At 37.3% G+C, this 19,923-nt stretch overlaps 1 protein-coding gene across 2 annotated transcripts in view; it reads right to left on the bottom strand.

Moving 5' to 3' along the window:
* Positions 1-1,221: 1,221 nt before the first annotated feature.
* The window catches only part of LOC306843585 (potassium voltage-gated channel subfamily KQT member 1-like), a 43,771-nt gene continuing 25,069 nt past the window's right edge, over positions 1,222-19,923 (bottom strand). The window contains exons 11-18 of one of the 2 annotated variants that reach the window (XR_013781850.1): positions 19,842-19,895; positions 19,625-19,751; positions 7,641-7,716; positions 6,020-6,114; positions 5,722-5,768; positions 5,470-5,531; positions 1,570-2,530; positions 1,224-1,410 (exon numbers count right to left, since the gene is read on the bottom strand). Coding sequence is in view for 1 of the 2 variants with exons in the window: in XM_079375121.1 (XP_079231247.1) it covers positions 2,315-2,530; positions 5,470-5,531; positions 5,722-5,768; positions 6,020-6,114; positions 7,641-7,716; positions 19,625-19,751; positions 19,842-19,895 (677 nt within the window). In the remaining variant the exon portion in view is untranslated. Of the gene's footprint in view, positions 2,531-5,469; positions 5,532-5,721; positions 5,769-6,019; positions 6,115-7,640; positions 7,717-19,624; positions 19,752-19,841; positions 19,896-19,923 lie in introns of both variants that reach the window. The other variant, XM_079375121.1, reaches the window with a different exon arrangement.

Genomic DNA, 19,923 nt, shown 5'->3' with positions numbered 1-19,923 from the left:
CATTTAAAGAAAACAAATAATATAATTTAAAAAAAAATAAGTCGTTTTTAACAATTCATGTTTCCCCTCAGTTGCTATCCATTTATTTTTCTTTCTGTAGGGACCTCACTTTCCCAACATTGCTACCCTTTTTTGACACAAACATCTGCAATTTGCAGCAAAACCATCAAACCATTCATCTCTGTGTTGTAGCCCTCTCTATTTCAGAGCTGTTTCTCTTTCACTAATAAAACCCATAAAACTAGCGGAGGCACTGGCAAGCTGTGTCTTCAAGGCTGGATACACCTCTATGGGTTCACTAGCTTGAATTAATGGCATTTGGTCCCAAAGTTTGCTCAGCGGTCCCAGAGACAGTGACAGCAGCACGTCCTTTTAAACGAATAACAAAGGCTTATCATTTATCTGGCGGCATATGGGCCAGACCCCCTCTGTAGCAGGCCTGCTCTCTGTGGTGTCTGCCAATACTGTTGTCCTGTTGATTCCATTGTGGACATAGTTGTCCTGCCATGAGGAGGTATAGACTAAAGCGTAGCAGGCACTTGTTTTATTCCTCGTCCCGTTTGGGACCTTTATTTTCCATTTATAAGACAGATATGGTATATCTGGTTTGGTTTTATTGACTTGAGATTAAGTCGGCACAAATGGCTTATGATGAAGCTGACATCCTGGTTTGCTAGCTTTCCTGAAATTTAATCCTAAACCCTCAAGAACGGTACCGAGATAATAAAGACAATTGTCATGCTTTTCAGGAATGCGTATGTGACGGAATGTCTGATTTGTTGCACATATTACAGTTGACAATGGTCCATACGAGAAGCTGTGTGCGAACAAAGGCAGAGTGGACAGCCGTGTTCCTGCCCAGGATAAGGTCAGAGGGTGCACATGTAGTCATCCCCATAGCAACAAAGCCCCTCACCCCTGAGAGCAAATGTATTGTCATAAGATCAGAGGTCACGGTGCTCCCCATATGGTCGTGTGCTGCATAAGTCATTGATCTGTCGGGATGCTCTAAAGGAATTCTGAAATTGTCACTGAAAGACTTTTAGAAAAAAGACAACTGCTCTTGAATGCCATAAATACCTCCACACTAGCATAAATAGCACCATTCTGGCCTGATGGCGAAGGAAAAGAGCGGGAGGCCGGACTGCCCACACACTTGTGTTTGAATAGCCAAGACGTTTGACCTAATGGAAACATTTCAAATGAAAACACTGCAAACATGAGAAAGAAAAAATAAGATGTTTATTCAGGATATAACTTTTGTCAATGTTGCGTTTTTGACACAGCACTTCATAAAAATCACAGTTTGGATTTTATTGGAGAATTGAATCAGTAGTGTTTGTAGGATACAGTAGTTATTTTTTACAATAACTACACTCTAAAAAATGCTGGGTTAAATACAACCCAGTGCTGGGTAAAATATGGACGAACCCAGTGATTGGGTTGTTTTCACCCAGCGGTTGGGTTACTCCCAGAAGGTTGAATAAAGGCATTTAACCCAACTGTTGGTTGAAAACAACCCAGCATGTGTTCTGTCCAATATTTACCCAGCACTGGGTTGTATTCAACCAAGCATTTGTTAGAGTCTAGTACATTCATGAACATACATACAAACATGATTCAGAGGACCGAGCTAATTTTTATGCTGCTAAAAGCTTATTAGTGATTCATAAACAAGAGCAAAGAGCACACATTTTGTTCCTGACAACAGAAATCATTTAAAAACATTCAGCAATTCATAACCCTCCGAATAAGGTTACAATGTTCACATTTGTATTCCTAAAAATAAAGGTTCTTTATCTATAGTTCCATGTAAAATCTTTAGCATCCATGGAAATTTACACGACACAAACTTCTATATAGTTAAAAAAAAGTTGAAATATTCTTCACACTAAGAAAAGGGTCCTTTTAAGAACTGTTGACTGAAAGGTTCTTTTGGGAACCCACTGTTTCTTCTATGGCATCACATCAAAAACCCTTTTAGGACCTTTATTTTTAAGAGTGTGGAGCAGAAGTAGTCAAACCACTCACAAAAAGTATGGAAAAAAACTTTTTTTTATATACGAAAATAACTGAATAAACAGTATCAAAAACCCAAAATCATACTTAAACAATGGTATTCTAAAAATATGTATACAAGTCTTGTTGCTTCAAAAGAAATTCAATTGTCTGAAAAAATATAAAGATGAACAGGATTAGTCAGACAAGAAGATATCTTAAACTGAACCTGAGCCAAACCTGATCTCTTATAATAATTCTGGCTGAAACTGACCCAGTATCAGGCACTCTTGTGGTTTTGTGCTGCTTTAGCGACTCAGCTGTCCTCATGAATTACAGTTGGTGTGGACAGTTGCTCAGAGCTAGTCAGGCTGTCCTGTCTGCTCGGCACTGACAGGCTGAAGGTGGCTGATTGGCGGTGGAAGCTGCTACGCAGTTCCTTCCCTCTGGCCAGATCTCCTCGTCTCTCCCTCGCCAACATGAGGTTGAGAGATTCTGCGATGCTGTTGAGTGTCCTGTCCATGTGTGTGATCTGTGGGGAAGCAAGTGTGTGGCCTCAGCACATCTTTCAAAACAGTGTCTAAAATAACGTCGTCACAGCGTTTGTGTAAATAAGAGTCAAACTGCCAATACTAGCTGTAAAACACTAGCGACTGATAAAAGATCCCATCTGTATAAACAGACTAAAAAAGGCAATAATTCCATTCTTTTGTATGTTGTAAATGGGATTAAAGTTGGATCAATAGGCGATGATGAATAGTCGAAACATGAGTAGATTAGGCCACACTAATTTGTTAAAAGTGAATTGAGTGGAAACTATTATCTAGTCTGTACTAAAGTTATTTAAAATTGAAATACAGGGCCATTTTGGTGATACCATCTGATATAAACTATTTTGAAACATGCACTGAAAAAAAATTAATAAAAAAGAACCACCAAAACTGATTTAAATGTGATATTTTTAAGTAAAAAGACTGAAAATAGTATTTTGTACTGTGGGAATCTTTGTTTTATTTATAATTTCAAAAAAAATTTTTTAGAGCGGTTTATGTTACTGTCTATGTGCATGAAAAACAACATACATCGATACCAGTGGGGATTCTTGTTAAATATTTAAAGGGATTTATGTCTGAGAGGAAGAAACTGTCAGAGAAATACTTGTTATTCTTCATTTTACAATTGGGGAGCCAAATGTCTTGAGGTTCTTTCCCTTGGGTTGAGGCTAAGTGACGTGTGGAGCCAGTGCTGTCTACACCCCATTAGAAATAACCAGACGAGTGTCTCCGTGCTGAACCACAGTTTACACAATGATAGTGGCACCACAGTCACATACAAACACATGCACACATGCACAAACACACCCCGCCATACAGAGTGCGGCAGGAGATTCCAGCATGTAAACATATACAGCCGTTCCCCATATAGACATGAATGCAAACATGCACACTGCTAACCACAGAGGAAAAACAAGATCTTGAGTCGAAGCTTAAAAGGACAAGTCATCAAAAAATACAAATTCTGTCATTTATTCACACTCGCATACCAGGTAGTCATAATAATATAAAAGATCACATTTACTATTTTGCCTGTATAAACCTTAGAATATTCTCTATTAAATAGTATAAACTTGAAATTTGACGGGGGGAAAACACTATAAAGTCTTTTAGTAGTCTGAATAAACAGATTAAATAATAATCCATAAAAACATATAAACTCAAAGTTTGGGTTCAGTAAGATTTTTTGTTTTAATTTTAAATTTAAGTTTTATTCAGTGACAATAAAGATATGTGTAATGTAACAAAATATTTATAATTCAAATAATGCAGTTTTTTTTTTTTACACTTCTAATCGCCTAACATTAGAAATGTAAACAAACCGTGTTGTGGTTTCCATAATAATATTAAGCGGTACTGGTTTCAATATTGATATTTTTAAGAAATGTCCCTTGAGTTCCTTGAAGGCTGCTGAAAATTCTGCTTTGTCATCATAAGAATAAATTACATTATGAAATATATTAAAATAGAAAATTATTTTATTTATTTATTGTAATATATCACATTATTCTATATTTGCTGTATTTTTAAATGTTTTAATAATATAAAAAAAAAATTATATTTAAAAAAGGATTATTTCCCAACATAAAAATGCCCTAAATGTGAAGAGAGTTCAGTGTAAGAAGAAGACTGTGTCAGCGATGCAGTAATGAGTTACTTCAGATGGGCGTTTGCATAAATGTTAAGGCTATTTGTTCCTGTTTATGCCAGACACTGCCTGCTTCCTGTTTACCTCAGAATTATGGGAAGAAGAATGACACTGTAAGGGGCAAGGTATCCTGTTCGCAGACTCTACAACTAATGACACGTTTTCAAACTGTTTTTTACAAAAAAAAAAAAAAAAAAGTTAAAGACGGCGTGTCCTGCTGGGAAATACTTAATTTGGCTATACTCAATGCATCAGTCACTATATTGCCACAGAAGTGTGTCTAACATTACAAAAGCGAGCCAATGAGATAAAATCCTAAAATAATCTACTTTTTTTTTTTTTTTTTAAACAAATAAAAGGCAGCAAAACTGAAAAAAGATGCAATCTCTCCCTAAAGATATGTAAGCTATGAAACCCGTAAAAAATATCTAATTCCTGCTTTTCTAAACATTCTCAGTAAAGAATTTAAAACATGTCGAACAGGCTTTTTTCAGGCATTTCATAAAATGTGTCAATTTGCTTCTTACTCAAACATCTACGAGAGACAAAAGGGGAGAAAGAGAGTGAGCGAGTATGTGAGAGAGAGATCATGTGAACAAGTGTGTACGCTGTTTCGAGTTCATGTCTGGGATGAGAGCTGTTTGTAAAAGGATTTATGGCCGGAGTGGCAAATGAACAGGAGTAGGTTGAGTGTTTGTAGAGCTCCTGAATCCCCGTCATTCTGAGGGGCCAGCAGCCCTCTCATTTTTACACACACACACACACACACACACACACACACACACACACACACACACACACACACACACACACACACACACACACACACACACACACGTAACCCAGAAAGCTGTTCTTTTTAGAGTCTTAACACCCTTATCAGCACACATCGCTCACAGAGAATGTTTGAGAAGTCTTCAAAAAGTGATGTTTGATTGAAGGCAGAGAAAGAGAGAGGTTCCTTCTGTCTCCAGGTTAAGGCTTGATGAATGAAGCTTACAGATCCTTATCAGTAGAGTTCTTGCTGAACCAATTGTGCTGTGTGCATTTGCTAATAAACTAAAGAACTGGAACTTGTTATTGATATACTAATGAGTAACCTCTTGGAAATACTTGCTTTCTGAGTTTATTGCGAAGTAAAATTCAAAAGCTTGTGGTATTAACTGAAAAGATATTTCAGAAACTTGAACCCTCAATAGTTATAAAGATTTCCCTGTGTTTTTACAACTCAAAAATGCTATAAATGTCCAGTAATATTCAAGCCCTTACCTTCTCTTCCATCCTGTTGAGTCTGGAGCCAATAGTGTTTATGCCTTTGTCTTTCATGCGCTCTAAAGGAGACAAAAATGGTGCCAAGAAAAACATCATAAAAACGCTCCATAAACACGAATGTGCACTAAGAGTACAAGACAACAATAAACAGCAACATTAAGACCAACGAAGGGGTCAAACTGTAGCAAAACATTGTGTGGGGTTGAGGAATGAGAGAGGAGAGAGGTGTAATGAATGACCTAGCTTTACCTGAACTTGTCTGGAAGAGGGACAGCTTCCCTAAGGACTGATCCAGTCTGTCAGGGCCAAGTGTTTAGTATGGGAAATGATGCACAGAAATGGGAGATGAAACAGTGAACAGGAACAGCGACAGGGATGGATGTACTCTTAACTTCTCAGCTTTATTTACCCAAAGGTCATGAAACAGTCATTAATTTTGCTATTAAACCTATAAAATGCCATCCATTTATAGCAATGTTAAAATAAACACTTTTCTCAACACACGCTTCACTGCTGCTAAGTGATATAAAGTGAGTCCTCATCCCACCTTCTCTGTAGCTCCTTGATGCGCACCATGAGGTTGAGATGACCCTGTGAATACTGCTCAATGACATCCCTCACATCATACGGCTTACGTGCTTGCTGCAAAAACACACATCCATGCAAAAACAGCCAAAATGATATAATATTTTAATTGGGTCACACTTTATCTTAAGTGGCCTTAACTACTATGTACGTACATCAAAATATTGTATTGCAAAACACTTTTGCTGCTATTGAGGTGGGATACAGGTAAGGTTAGGGACAGGTTTGGTGGTATGGGTAGGTTTAAGGGTGGGTTAAGGTGTTAGGGATGGGTCAACAGTGTAATCATAAATGTAATTACAGAAATTAATTACAGATGTAATTACATAAAGGTATTTTTAAAAATATAAGTACAATGTAAAAAGATGTATGTACACAATAAGTGCATCATTGAGACAATGCATTTGTATTTTTCATAATTAAACTGTCACAATGTAGGACTATTCAAGTGAAAAAAAAGAAGTACATTTCTTACACACTTCTACATTTTAAAGATAAAATCTTGATATGATCTTGCCTAGGGCCCTACTGGTTGGCCCTGTATATGGGTGAAACTTTAGATGAAAAGTCTGAAGAATCAAATAATCATAAGGGTGAACTCTTTTCACTTAATACAACCAGACAAAAAAATAAATAAAATCAAACCAGCCCAAAGGGGAAATATTTCCTTTTGATTGTCAACTTTGAGGAAACTGATTCTCATCTGCTGACACCAAACGTACATCCTGATCAAACGCTTGATCACTGCTCTCAGGGCATATCGAGCACAGGTGATGATGCTTATAGCTATTTAAATTTATTTGAGCTTCCTGACTAACACAGGGAAAATGTGTGAAGCTCCACGTTTGCTACAGAACTTAAGCTCAGTTTGATTAACATCAGTGAAATAACCAAACATTCACACATCTCCGGCACAAATTACACAATTCAGGAGAAGCTAGAGCCATTCAAAGGAGGGTAAACACTGTCACGACATCAGACACAGCAAATCTAGCCAGCAGCATCTGACAAACACTCCAAAGTGTGTGTTCTGTGTCACAAGAGAGTGTGAGAGGAGGGGAGAAGGACTTGGAGAAAATAAGGGGATTGAGAGATGACTGAGGCTATAGCGGGTCAAATGAAAGGCTGGCGAGAGGATGGGAGGGCAAAGAGAAAGGACAAACAAAGTGCAGTAACGAGTATCAAGTGTTGCACAATCGCACAAAAGAGGAGAAAGTGTGTAGGACAGCTAATAAGGTAATCCTCTGACATTAGCATGTATTTTTGAGGACTCAGGCAGAGCATCTGCTGTAACTGAATGAGTCCCAATTCAAGATCTTCCCTTCTATACGTTTCAAAAGACACCTTATTCGCTGCTTACTGAAATTCATTAAGGAATGTTAATTACTGGAAACATGTGAATTTAAAAGCCACTGATGTTTCTTTATCCGTAAAATCACATAATAGCTTACACTACAATCAAGAGTAACAAATCTGCATTTCTGCTCATATTATTACGAATAATAACTCTGCTAACTCTATAACATCATGCTAATTTGATTAGCCTTTAGCTGCATTTGCAAACAGAAAAAAGAAAATCTTACCTGGAACTTCTTTTTGGCCACAAAGTAGAACATTCTCTGGATCACACGAATGGCAGCTCGATGGGAATCCCGCAACCTGTGTGTTTATGTGTCATGATTAGTATGGAGAAAGATACTTGAAGTCCATTTTAAAGGGACAGTTCACCCAAAATGAAAACTGTGTCATTGTTTACTCACTCTCATGTCATTTTAAACATGTATTACTTTCTTTTTCAGCTGTGCAACACAAAGCTCATTTGAAAAATGGCTGCTTTTTCCCTCACAATGAAAGCCAATGATTTCCACCCCACTGACTTTAATTGTATGGACAAAAACTTTCTTCATGATATTGTCTTTTGTGCTCCACAGAAGAAATAAAGTCACGCAGGTTTAGAACGTCATGAAGATGAGTCAGTAGGATACATTTTTGAAGAACTAGCCATTTAAAGTGATAGTTCACTCAAAAATGAAAATTCTGTCATTACATTTACATTTATTCATTTAGCTGACGCTTTTATCCAAAGCGACTTACAATTGATATATATGTCAGAGGTCGCAAGCCTCTGGAGCAACTAGGAGTTAAGTGTCTTGCTCAGGGACACATTGGTGTCTCACAGTGGATTCGAACCCGGGTCTCTCACACCAAAGGCATGTGTCTTATCCACTGCGCCATCACCACCCCATCATTAATTACTCATGTCGTTCCAAACAAGTAAAACCTTTGTGCATCTATTCCCCTGAACACACGTCGAAGACTTACACCAAAGAGAAGAAATTGTTGAATAAAGTCATTATTTTGTTTTCTTTGTGCACAAAATTTATTCTTGTAGCTTAATAAAATTAAGGTTGAAGCACTGATGTCACATTGACTAATGTCCTTATACTACCTTTCTGGACCTTGAACCTGGTACTGCCGTTACTGTCTATGGGGGGTCAGAAAGCTCTCGGATTTCATCAAAATTTAATTTAATTTGCGTTTTGAAGAGGAACGACTTCTTGAGGGTGAGTAATTAATGACAGAATTTAAATTTTTGGGTGAACTATCCATTTAAGTCTTAAGATTACTGAAGAGTTTTACAGATTTCGGAAATGAGAACTACATTTCTGATGTAGATGTTTTATCTATGGTCATAAATCTGGCATCTGACATTATGGTTGTATATGTCACCCCTAACTAACTAAGCACAATCAATGACCTTTCACATTTTCAATATCATTTGCAAAACAATCCTATCAGCCTCCAGCAGGACCTTCAGGTGCAGCCCAGAGCCACTCCAGATGCTGTTAATGTGGTCAGGACTTTTGCAAGTTTCCATTGAGCACAAGGGTCACGCCAGGACACAGTGTCTAAGAGAAAATACAAGGTTCTCTCTGCTTTTCAAAGGTTTCAAAAAACCACAGCACTGAGATTTGGTGGGGGGAAGGGCGCTGACTCCCAGGAGACCCAAGGTTATCTAGGGGAACGGGACATTGTCTCAAAGAACGCCAAAGTATGAGAGGTACACTTTCTCTTGCACGACAGCTATATGCGATACGTGCCTGTATCATGTTAGCATGCTAAGGCTCGTGTCTGTTGCATGTCACTCTGAAAAAAGATGGAGCGCACTCACACAAGTTTCTTTAAAATGCATTAGCAGTAGACTGGCTGCAGGCTATCAAGCCTCATTGACTTAATGGACATTGCTGGCTGACAGTTTCTGGTTTCTCCTTGGCCGCGGGCTACAGGGAAATGAGGGATAAGGCATATGCCGTGCTCCAGGCAACTGCCAATTTACTGCTCTTTGGTGCTATACTCTAGACTTCAAGCAGCATCCCTCCGGGTTATATTGCCAGTGGTTAAATAGCAAGCCTTCATATAGCTTTGAGCATTATCATACCCATTGCAATGCAATGCCTGTTAAGTTAGCATTAAAAGGGGAGGAATGGAGGTAATGGAAAACTTCAGATAACAAAAACTGATACTATTTTGCATACTTAGTATAACTTAGTTTATGATCTATTTCCATGCATATATATGCTTGGAAACAGCTACACATTATAATTATGATAAAATAATCAAAACTTGTATAACAAAAATAGAAGCTAGGAATTATGCTGTAAACAACAGTTTTGATTTAACAAATGTATATTATTGACTCTTCACTTGTTTACTGCTTTTTCTTCACTCTCCAGTCCAACTTAAAAATGCATAAATATAATTAAAACATTAATTTTGTAGAGAAATTAGTATTGGCACAACATATATTTGTCGAATTTGAAAGGTCTTTATACCATGAGAAACATTGAGTCATGTGGAAACTATTATAAATACACTACTGCTCTTAATGGTTGGTTAAATCATTTTTTTTTTTTTTTTTTTTTTATCATACAAAATGAAGAAGTCTCTGCTGCAAAATTCAGTAACATTGTCAAATATTAGTACAATTTATAACTCCTTTCTAATATAATATAATAATCTAATAATTTTGAAATTCATTTCTGCGAAAAGCAAAAGCTTTGGTGTCACCTTCAGGAATCATTCTAATTTGATGATTTGCAGCTCAAGAAACATGAATGAATAGAAAGCTCAAAAGAACAGTATTTACTTAAAATAGAAATAGTTTTTTAAAGTACACAAACAGTAACAGTAGTGTATAAAGTCATATTTATACATATATAAGGAAATTAATTCCATTCAGGTTTACCTCATGTCCAGTGCTGCATTACTCCTGAGCAATACGTGTTTATGGTATAATGATCAGTGTGACATGCATTTCAGAGATCAGTATGGTAGGAAGATCACGTTTTGGTGGAACGTTATTTGAAACTACAGAATCCAAATTGATAAGTTATATAATCTGCCAGAGATCTGCACAGAGTTCAGGAATCATAACTCCATGGGTGTTTGTCATTCCAATGGAGCATGCAAAGATGACAGAGAGAGAGAGAGAGAGAGAGAGAGAGAGAGGTGGGAGACACAAGAGATAGAACATGGGAACCACCCCATCTGTCCCTGAGGCAGTGCCACTTCCTCTCTCCAGTCATGGTTACCAGCATAGCAACGCTGGTCTCATGACCTCAGCAGGGTCACCATCTGCCTCTAGTGCTGGCACAAAGCCTGGCTAATGGTGAACACTGGTGGAGACGTACGCAAAGGGAGAGAGACTCCCACTGGGACAGAGAGAGAAAGAAAGAAAGAAAGAAAAAGATGGAGAGAGACAGAGAGACAGGCAAACAGACAGATAGGGAGAGAAAAGGAGGCAATCATATAAGGTCTTCTTTCTGCTAAAGGCAGACTGCCTTCTCTCTTCCATTCCCAATTTTTTATTTTTTTTTGAGCCTGCTAAACAATAGCAGCCAGATGTGAAAGAAACTGCATATCCACATGGAGGGCCACAGATTACTGGAACACGCAAAGAAGTATGTCTAGACGGCACTCACGCTGCATTGTGTACCTTAATGTACTAACATTGTAACAATAATCCCACATCGAGCAAGACATAATCAACGTTTGCTATGAGAAAAATATCAAAGGGGTAGTTCACTAAAAAAATGAAAATTCTGTCATCAGTTGCTCACGTCGCTCCAAACCTGTATGCATTATTTGAAGCCTTTATGTATAATGCATTTTAAAGGTAGTCATATTATGATTATGTTTGTATGTATGTATGTATCTATGTAAGTATGTATGACCCCATTGATTTTAAATGCAAAAAAAAAAAGTTTTTAAGTCACTAGTGCTAGCTTTTGTCACAATTCTAAAAAGAAAAGTCATAGATGTGAGAGATAACGCCATATATGTGTGTGTATTTATATTATTCCATGGCAGAAACAAAACCAAAACATAAATAAATAAATTGCAAGATGTAAACATAGGATTCAAAGATAAACACATGAATTGTGACATTCAGCACATTAGAGAAAAGTCACAATTTAACTTTTTTTTTTTTTTTTACGTGGCAGAAACAGGCTTCCATGATATGAGGTTGAGATTGACAGAAGTTCCATTTTTGGATGAACTTCAAAGCATTGGTTTACATGTTAATGTACAGATCACAAATTAAATCCATTATGAAATAAAAACCAACCCATTTTGTGCGGTTTTAATTGTTAAAATACAAGCCAATCAAAAGCTGCATTATATTTTATAGGCAAGCTGAAGATCTGAGTTTGCGTGCTTGTACATGTAAATAGCAAGTGATGCCGTACTTGTGACAAAGGCTGTCATAATTGCACCAAATAAAGATCAAAGAAGTGCGTCATGGGACAGGAAATAAACACACCATTAGTACAATCAACACTTCAGGCCAAAGTCTCAAACTCCCGACCTCCAATTAACTCTAACAGGGCGTGTTCAACATTTGGTCTGAGGAGGTGATCTCAGCTTGGCTCTACATGCAGTGTTAGATAATGACATCCACCCTTCTGTGCATCTACTAACCCTCATTAGTGGAGGGTAGATGAGAGAACACCTGATCCAAGGTCAGCGACCGCTCCTTAGGGCAACATGTGCAGCATCTTTTCTATTGATTACTAGTGCTAAACTGATTTGACTTTGGGGACGGAGAGCAAGAATTCAGAGGGGAAGGAGAAGCTTAAGAGAGATGTGAACATATTACGGACCAAAATAGTTCTTATATTAACTGCATAAAAATAACTGAATCTGCAAAGGTGATAGAGATTCAGTGGCATTTCATTTTGATTGTTTTTATGTTTAAGGTAGGAAAATGAGCCTGTTATTTGACCTCCCTCTGTTAATCTGAGTGTAATCGAATGTAGATAAACAGGAAACATAACAATCACCGGGCTTCTCTCTAATCTTGGAAAGCATCCATGTACACACACACACACTCACAAACACTCTCTTTCACACCAACATGGCCTCAGTGGTACTGCAATAGACAAACTCAATCAGACAGATGTGCGACTAAATGAGAACATGCAAAATTGCAGAAGAATAATGATAAATATATGTCAAACACATAAATAGTTCATTTACATTGAAATAAATTTATGAAGATAAGTAGTCACAAACTATCTATTTTCCTAATTCATTGTATTATGTTTTCATAATTATTTAGAGTTTTCAGAGCTGTACATTTTACTTAATTTACATTTGTGCCAGAAGCTTTTCTCCAGATTTGACCTTTTTACAAAAACTTTCTATTTCAGATAAATGCTGTTCTTTTTAACTTTCGGTAACACTGTAGTTTAGGGACCAATTCTCATTGTTAACTAGTTGCTTATTAGCATGCCTATTAGGAACATATTGGCTGTTAATTAGTACTTAAAAAGCACATATTCTGCATGACAATATTCTACATCCCTAATCCTACACAATAACTAAACTTAACAACTACCTTACTAACTATTAAGAAGCAGCAAATTAATAGTTTATTAAGGAAAAAGTCATAAATTTAATGGTTTGTTAATAGCGAGAATTGAACCTTAAAACCATGTGTGACCCAACTTTCTATTCATTAACGAATCTTGAAATAAATGTATGATTATTTACTATATATATATATATATATATATAATGAACATTAATGGAGCAACAGATTTTGTGTGAAAAAAAAAAAATACACATACCTTTGATATTATTTTCATCTAAACCACTAGATGGCACAAAAACTTGGCGTAGCACTTACATCCGCTTTTGTCCGATCTTTAACGCGATCTGCATTATATTTTTGCAAAGTTGATTCTGTGCTTACTTGATTTAATATTTTATGTTTTTTTTAAATGTTGTAGATTTTTTTATATTAGCATATTTTAATGACAGTATATTTACTGAACAAAAATTAATTATTTTATTTTTCAAAATAAGCAGAAAATAGTACAAACTTAGCTAAATGTATTGTTTTGAACAAGCATTAACTTAGACATTATTAAAAAAACAACATTATTTTAGCTGAACTATTTGTATCAATAACGTGTGCCTTTTACCCCATGCTAGTGAGCCTTTTACCCCGTGTGTGGGGTAAAAGGACCCTCTTGCCACCTCATACATTTATAAGATTTTTAAATAAAATAAACAACTTGAATGATTTATTTTCACACAAAATCTGTTGCTCCATTAATGTTCACTACAACGTATATATTTTTTCTGCAATTATACATTTTAGGCGCAGTGAATAGCACATTTTTTTTTCTAATGTGGGCCTTTAGCCCCGTTGTACCCTATATATATATATATATATATATATATATACATATATATTACACAGAACAACCACTTTTAACATTGATAATAATAAGAGATGCATCTTGAGAAGCAAATTAGCATATTAGAAGGACTGGAGTAATGATTGCTGAAAACTCAGCTTTGCCATCACAGAAATAAATTACATTTTAAAATATATTAAAACAGAACAAAGTTATTTTAAATATTAATAATAGTTCATAATATTACTGTTTCATAAGAGACTTCTTTTAAAAACATTTAAACATGTTTTCAAACTTAAACTTTTGTTTAGAAACTTCAACAGCATGATATAATTTACAACTCAATCATCCCAAAGGAACGACCCGCATACTCAAACCCTCCCTAATGTTTTGTTACGTCATATGATGAATCACAAACACATGTCAATTACCACAATGTCCCCCACAGAGGCCATGTGCACTCTTGTGACTTGTCTCAGCGAGTCAAAGGATGAAGACCTTTGTGTGGCGGTGTTGCGCCACAGGCTGCAGGATCGTGGCACTATGGCACTAAAAGGCTCATGGGGCCCCTGTGTGTCTAAGAATAGCTCTGTGGAAGAGGAGGGGAAGATTGCTCTGATTAGCCGCGGTCTGAGAATCACAAGGTTTAGAGGGCTCTGCTGCACGGTACAGGACATTATCCCAAATATCAGCTCCGTCTTCCCCTTCAAGCTCAAATACCTCAATGACATTTTAATAAGTGGTCATCTAAGATAAGGGCCACTGAGGCAGTAATGACTGATAATAGCTGACCAGAGGCTGGACGTTGTACGGCCCGGGGCGGAGTCTGAGCCGCTGGCCAGAAGCCATCACACACACACACACACACACATATGTGCGCACAAAGACGTGCGGGCGCAAGATGCTCGCACACACGCGCAGCAGGGGTCCCTCTGGTTTCAGCCAAGCAAAGATCTCTTTCATCCTGAGCATCAAAGCGCCAGGCGAATACGGAGAGTATTAAATGTCCTTATGAGGAGTGACACACAGCGATGCAGCATTCACTTTGACATTGAGTCCTCCGCTGCTATACACCATGACTAAATGGCTTATGTCCCAAACTTGTGGCCTTTTATGATCCTAAACATTACAGCAGCAAAGAAACTGACAGCGTTCATTTCAACGCAAGTTCTTATACATCACCAGGGGCCTCCAAGCCTTTTGTCATATCGTGTTGCCAGCTAACAAAGTCACTAACTTTGCTGGGCCGCCTGAAAGAAACCCGATATGGCACATTGATATTATTTTCACAAAGTGAAACAAAAATATTGGTGTTGAGAGACAACAAATGTATTGTTAAGGAGGCATATGTATTGTGTGATTATTTTTTTAGAATTTGAAAAAGCTGATAAAAGTCGACGCAAAATCAGAAATTCTGTCATCATTTACTGTCATTCGCATCATTCCAAACCTGTATGACTTTTATTCTTCTGCAGGACATAAAAGATCATTTAAATAATATTTAAACAGTTTTTTTCCTCATACAATACAAGTCAGTGTGGTCAAACAACACTGTACCACACTGACCTTCATTATATATATATATATATATATATATGATCCTGGAGCACAAAACCAGTCTTAAGTCGCTGGGGTATATTTGTAGCAATAGCCAAAAATACATTGCATGGATCAAAATTATCGCTTTTTCTTTTATGCCAAAAATCATTAGGATATTAAGTAAATATCATGTTCCATGAAGATATTTTGTAAATTTCTTACCGTAAATATGTCAAAACTTTATTTTTTATTAGAAATATGCATTGCTAAGAACTTCATTTTGGACAACTTTAAAGGCGATTTTGTCAATATTTCGATTTTTTGCACCCTCAGATTACAGATTTTCAAATAGTTGTGTCTCGGTCAAATATTGTCCTATCCTAACAAACCATACATCATTGGAAAGCTTTTTTTTTTAGCTTTCAGATGATGTATAAATCTCAATTTCGAAAAATTGACAGTTAAGATTGGTTTTGTGGTCCAGGGTCACATATATATATATATAAAACACAGAGAAGTTTTTTTCCAAAATATATTTTTACATTATACATTTATTCATTTGGAAGACACTTTTATCCAAAGCAGCCTACAAATGATTCATCAGGTAATAACTGATGCTAGCAATACAAGTTTCAAACACTGTCCTGAACAGTATAAGCTTAAGAAATAAGAAATAGTGAATGGAAAGCACTGAATAATAATAATATATTTTTTTTAGTGCTGTCAAACGATTAATCGCATCCAAATGAAAAGTAGTTTTTCACATAGTATATGCATGTGTACTGTGCATATTTATAATGTATATATTAATACACAACCGTGCATGTATATATTTAAGAGAATTATGCTACGTTTATGGGTAGTTGACAAATAAAAATTGGACTGTGTCCTATGGTGTGACATAGCAAAAATGTAGAAAAAAACTTAACACAAATAACATGAGAAAAATGTATCTACATTCTTATAGTTACAAATAACATGAGAGAGGTTTATCTTAGAGGTTTTTTTTTTTTTTTACATTTTTCCGTCACACCATAGGACACATTGATACGTCAACTACCCTTATATATTAAATATATTCATATATAATATAACTTAAATAAATATAAAAATGTACATGTAAATACATGTAAATATTTTCAAAATATATACTGCATGTGTGTGTATTTATGTATACATAATAAATATAAACAGTACACACAGATATATTATGTAAATAAAAACTTTTATTTTGGATGTGATTAATCGGAATTAACCATTTGACAGCACTCTTTTTTTTTTTAAAGTCTTTTTAAGTTTTCAGCCATTTCTTTAATATTGTCATGGATTCATCTGTCTGGAGACAGGTCAGGTTTAGAACAATAAGAGAGTGAGTAAATGATGACAGAATTTTTGCATCATTTTGCTATTCATCATGTCCAATTTTTGTAAAAAAACCCCAAAACAAACAAAAACCACTGCTGCTGGCAACCGCTGCTCGCAGGAATTTGTCCGATTAGTTGTCAAGTTCACCATGTGCAGTGTTCTGTTACAAACTTCTACAGAATCTCTTGCTGGGCTTTTGGTTTGACAGCAAATGAGAGAATCATCTGGGATGTGTTCTTTCTTGCTGAGCAACTCTCCTTCTCGCTCTGTCTGTCTTTCACTGCTTGGCTGACTCTCGCTCCATGTCCCTCGTTAGCTCTAACACACTGTAACGAAACACAATTACTGTTAAGGGGGGAAGAAAGGGGGCCGTGACGGGCAAGATAAAGAAACTTGTGCTGGCAAGCCGCGCTGAAGAGGCATTAGTGAGCCAATGTTTCTGTCCCATTCAGCACGCCTCACACTCCAAATCACACAGGCATACTCTCATCACACACACTATACTCAGTTCTAACAGGCAAACCTGATTCTGTGTGTGGGAAATATTTCATATATTTAACTGTTGAATCAAAAATACTTTCATGAACTTGGTGATACTAAAATATGTATATAATGTTCTCGTACATAGAATTTCTGTGAAATTACCAGCATGAAGATTATTGCTCTGGAAGACAAGAGTATTTCTAACAAAAGTCACTGTTGCGCTCTTTAGCCCAGAAGCCCATTACGACTAGGGCCGCTTGTCAATCAGGCTATTGTTGGCGTGTGTAGAGTCGCAGACAATGGCTCTTTGTCTCTGCAGCAGTGTAGACGGCCTGGCTTGGCCTCCGCCACTAGAAGTCCTTCTCTGTTTACTGAGAATAAATCAATCTTTTCAGCTCGGGTCTCCTTTGGTAAACCTCACACCACAGCCCTACAAGACTGCAACAGCAGATACGTGCTAGTACAAATGGGCACTTTCAGACGCACCTGCATTTGCTTTGATTTCATCTTTATACCTGTGTCGCTCTGGACAGGAGTTTATTTTCTTTGATCCAGGCAGCTGCGAAAAACACCTTTGTATTTGATATGAAATAACGACTATGATTACTTTCTTAAGAATTGCTTTATTCAAAACACTTTAAGAGCCTTCAAATGACAATAAATTAATTATTTACCACACCTCATTGCACCACAACCAATCCTAAAGTTTTATATTTAGCAGTAAGAGTGTGTAGGTAATGCTAATATCCTCAATTGTGTTTTAGGAGCGCAGCGGTCAGAGAGATGTTTCTGTGGCATTGTTCTTCCCCACCCCCAATGCAGCCGAACTGTTTCAGCTGCAGGCAGGAGGAGGCTTTTGTGCCTCTCCCACCTCTTGAGTTAACAGCCTGGGTCAAAGGTCAGAGCAGGACAAATGTCCTAAGGGAGAGGAGAGGAGCAGGCAGGAGCGAAGAGGAGAAGAGATTGGGTAAGATGAGAAAAGATGAGCAGAGAGGAGAAGAAACATTATGGTTCAGGTCTTTTTGAGTCCCCACCCTGCTCTGCTGGACATAAACAAATAAACATGTACTCACACCCACACTGAGCAGGAGGAGAAAGAGAGAGAGAGAGAAAAGAGAGGGAGAGAACAGCCAGCTGTTGCCATTGCATCTCAGTGTGAGGCGAATGAAAGCTCATTAAACTTCAAAGATCAAATGAAAGCTTGTAGTGACAAGGCTCCTTTGTAGAGGAGATGCAATATGTCTCCTAAGAATGAGGATTTAGAAAGGAATCATACTTGAGACTCTAAAAAAATGATAATTTTACCTAATTAAAATTCAAATCTCTTTTAAGTTGCTTTGGTGGAATCCACCTACATTATTCCAGATGATTACATTAATCTCAGCGTATAAGCAACATGTAATTGTATCAATTCTGACTCTGAGATTAATACTTCAGCTACAGCTTCAGCTCCATCAAGGTCAATGTAAATACGCAAGAACTGTGCAAAGAGAAGAAAAACAGTCTCAGACTGTTAAATAGCTCCCAGATTGTGTTTCAAATGATGCTTTTTCTCAGTTTGACTTCCCACGTCACCCTATATAAATATAATACACATTTAAAGCAGCAATAGTACGATTTGGCCATGAGTGTGTACACTCAAAGAAACTCATGCTTTGAAGTGCCAGGAGAAGGGTTTGGTCCACAAAAACACCTCCACTGCCCTCTTGTGGTTTCTCAAAATAAATAAAAGTTCAAGCTGGAAAAACCCTGAACATCTTTGTATTTTCAGATAATCAGGTAATAGAAGGTTAGACACTCTAGAGTGGAGGATCCCATCGCAAATGGAAAGGGGCTTTCTGGATAATCAAATGGGCTGTATACCCCCAACAGAGACATGGTTCATTAGATTATTCAGGGACAGGATCGTTCAATGGCCTGTGTAAGTAAATGGTTTGCAGTATACACAGGCCCTGCGCTGTTCCACATGCTGAACAGCTAATGGGCCAAAGAGATTCTGATAATGACCTCCTCTCAGGCAAAACACAGCCTGCAACATAACCGCTCTTCATGGGAATGCTTTAGGGCCCATACACCGCGCACTTCCAGCCACGTTTTCACTCGAGGTGGGTGGGCTCGGAAAGCTGAGATGTGTTCCAGCAGAGATGGCGCAGATGTGTTAAAAGTGTTTTAAAGATTTGAACTGAGAATCCAGTGACTGCAGAGATTTGCAGGATGATTAGACCCCATTTGAATTTACAGAGGCAATATTGTGAGTGTGAACTGCAGGAGTGTGCTAACTCTGACACCATCAAGCTAACACTTTTTTAATTGCCCATCCGCATATCGCATGACGTGCCATCCGTGAGAGTTCTGAAAGATTATAAGTAGCTGAAACTTTCCGAAACTTGAATAACTGACTGTCTGCTGTCTACGACTGGCATATATATACTCGGTTTAAATTATGCTAAAAATGGTATGTTCTTACTCACTGAGACACATGAGTGACTGGAACAAGTGAAATCTCCCGCTCCGGCTCTGTTTCCATATCATCTGCAATGCTGCTGCTCCTCTGGAGCGTGGGCCGAGGCTGCATTTCCAAAATCCCAGGCTTTCTCCCTAAAGTCACACAAAACACACACATCATTTCAGACTGAGACGTCTTTGCATTTTCCAATTTCAACAAGCCAACAAAGTTTTGTTACCTACCTGGTGGTGTAGAGAACTGGAAAGAGGATAGAGAGTTCCAGGATGGCACCCGCTCTGTGAGGAGAGCGAGATCAAGCTCAAT

The sequence above is a fragment of the Barbus barbus genome (genome assembly GCF_936440315.1).
Source record: "Barbus barbus genome assembly, chromosome: 2".
Lineage (NCBI taxonomy): Eukaryota > Metazoa > Chordata > Actinopteri > Cypriniformes > Cyprinidae > Barbus > Barbus barbus.
Note: the sequence above shows the minus strand (reverse complement) of the source record. Positions and strands in the feature narration are given on the sequence as shown.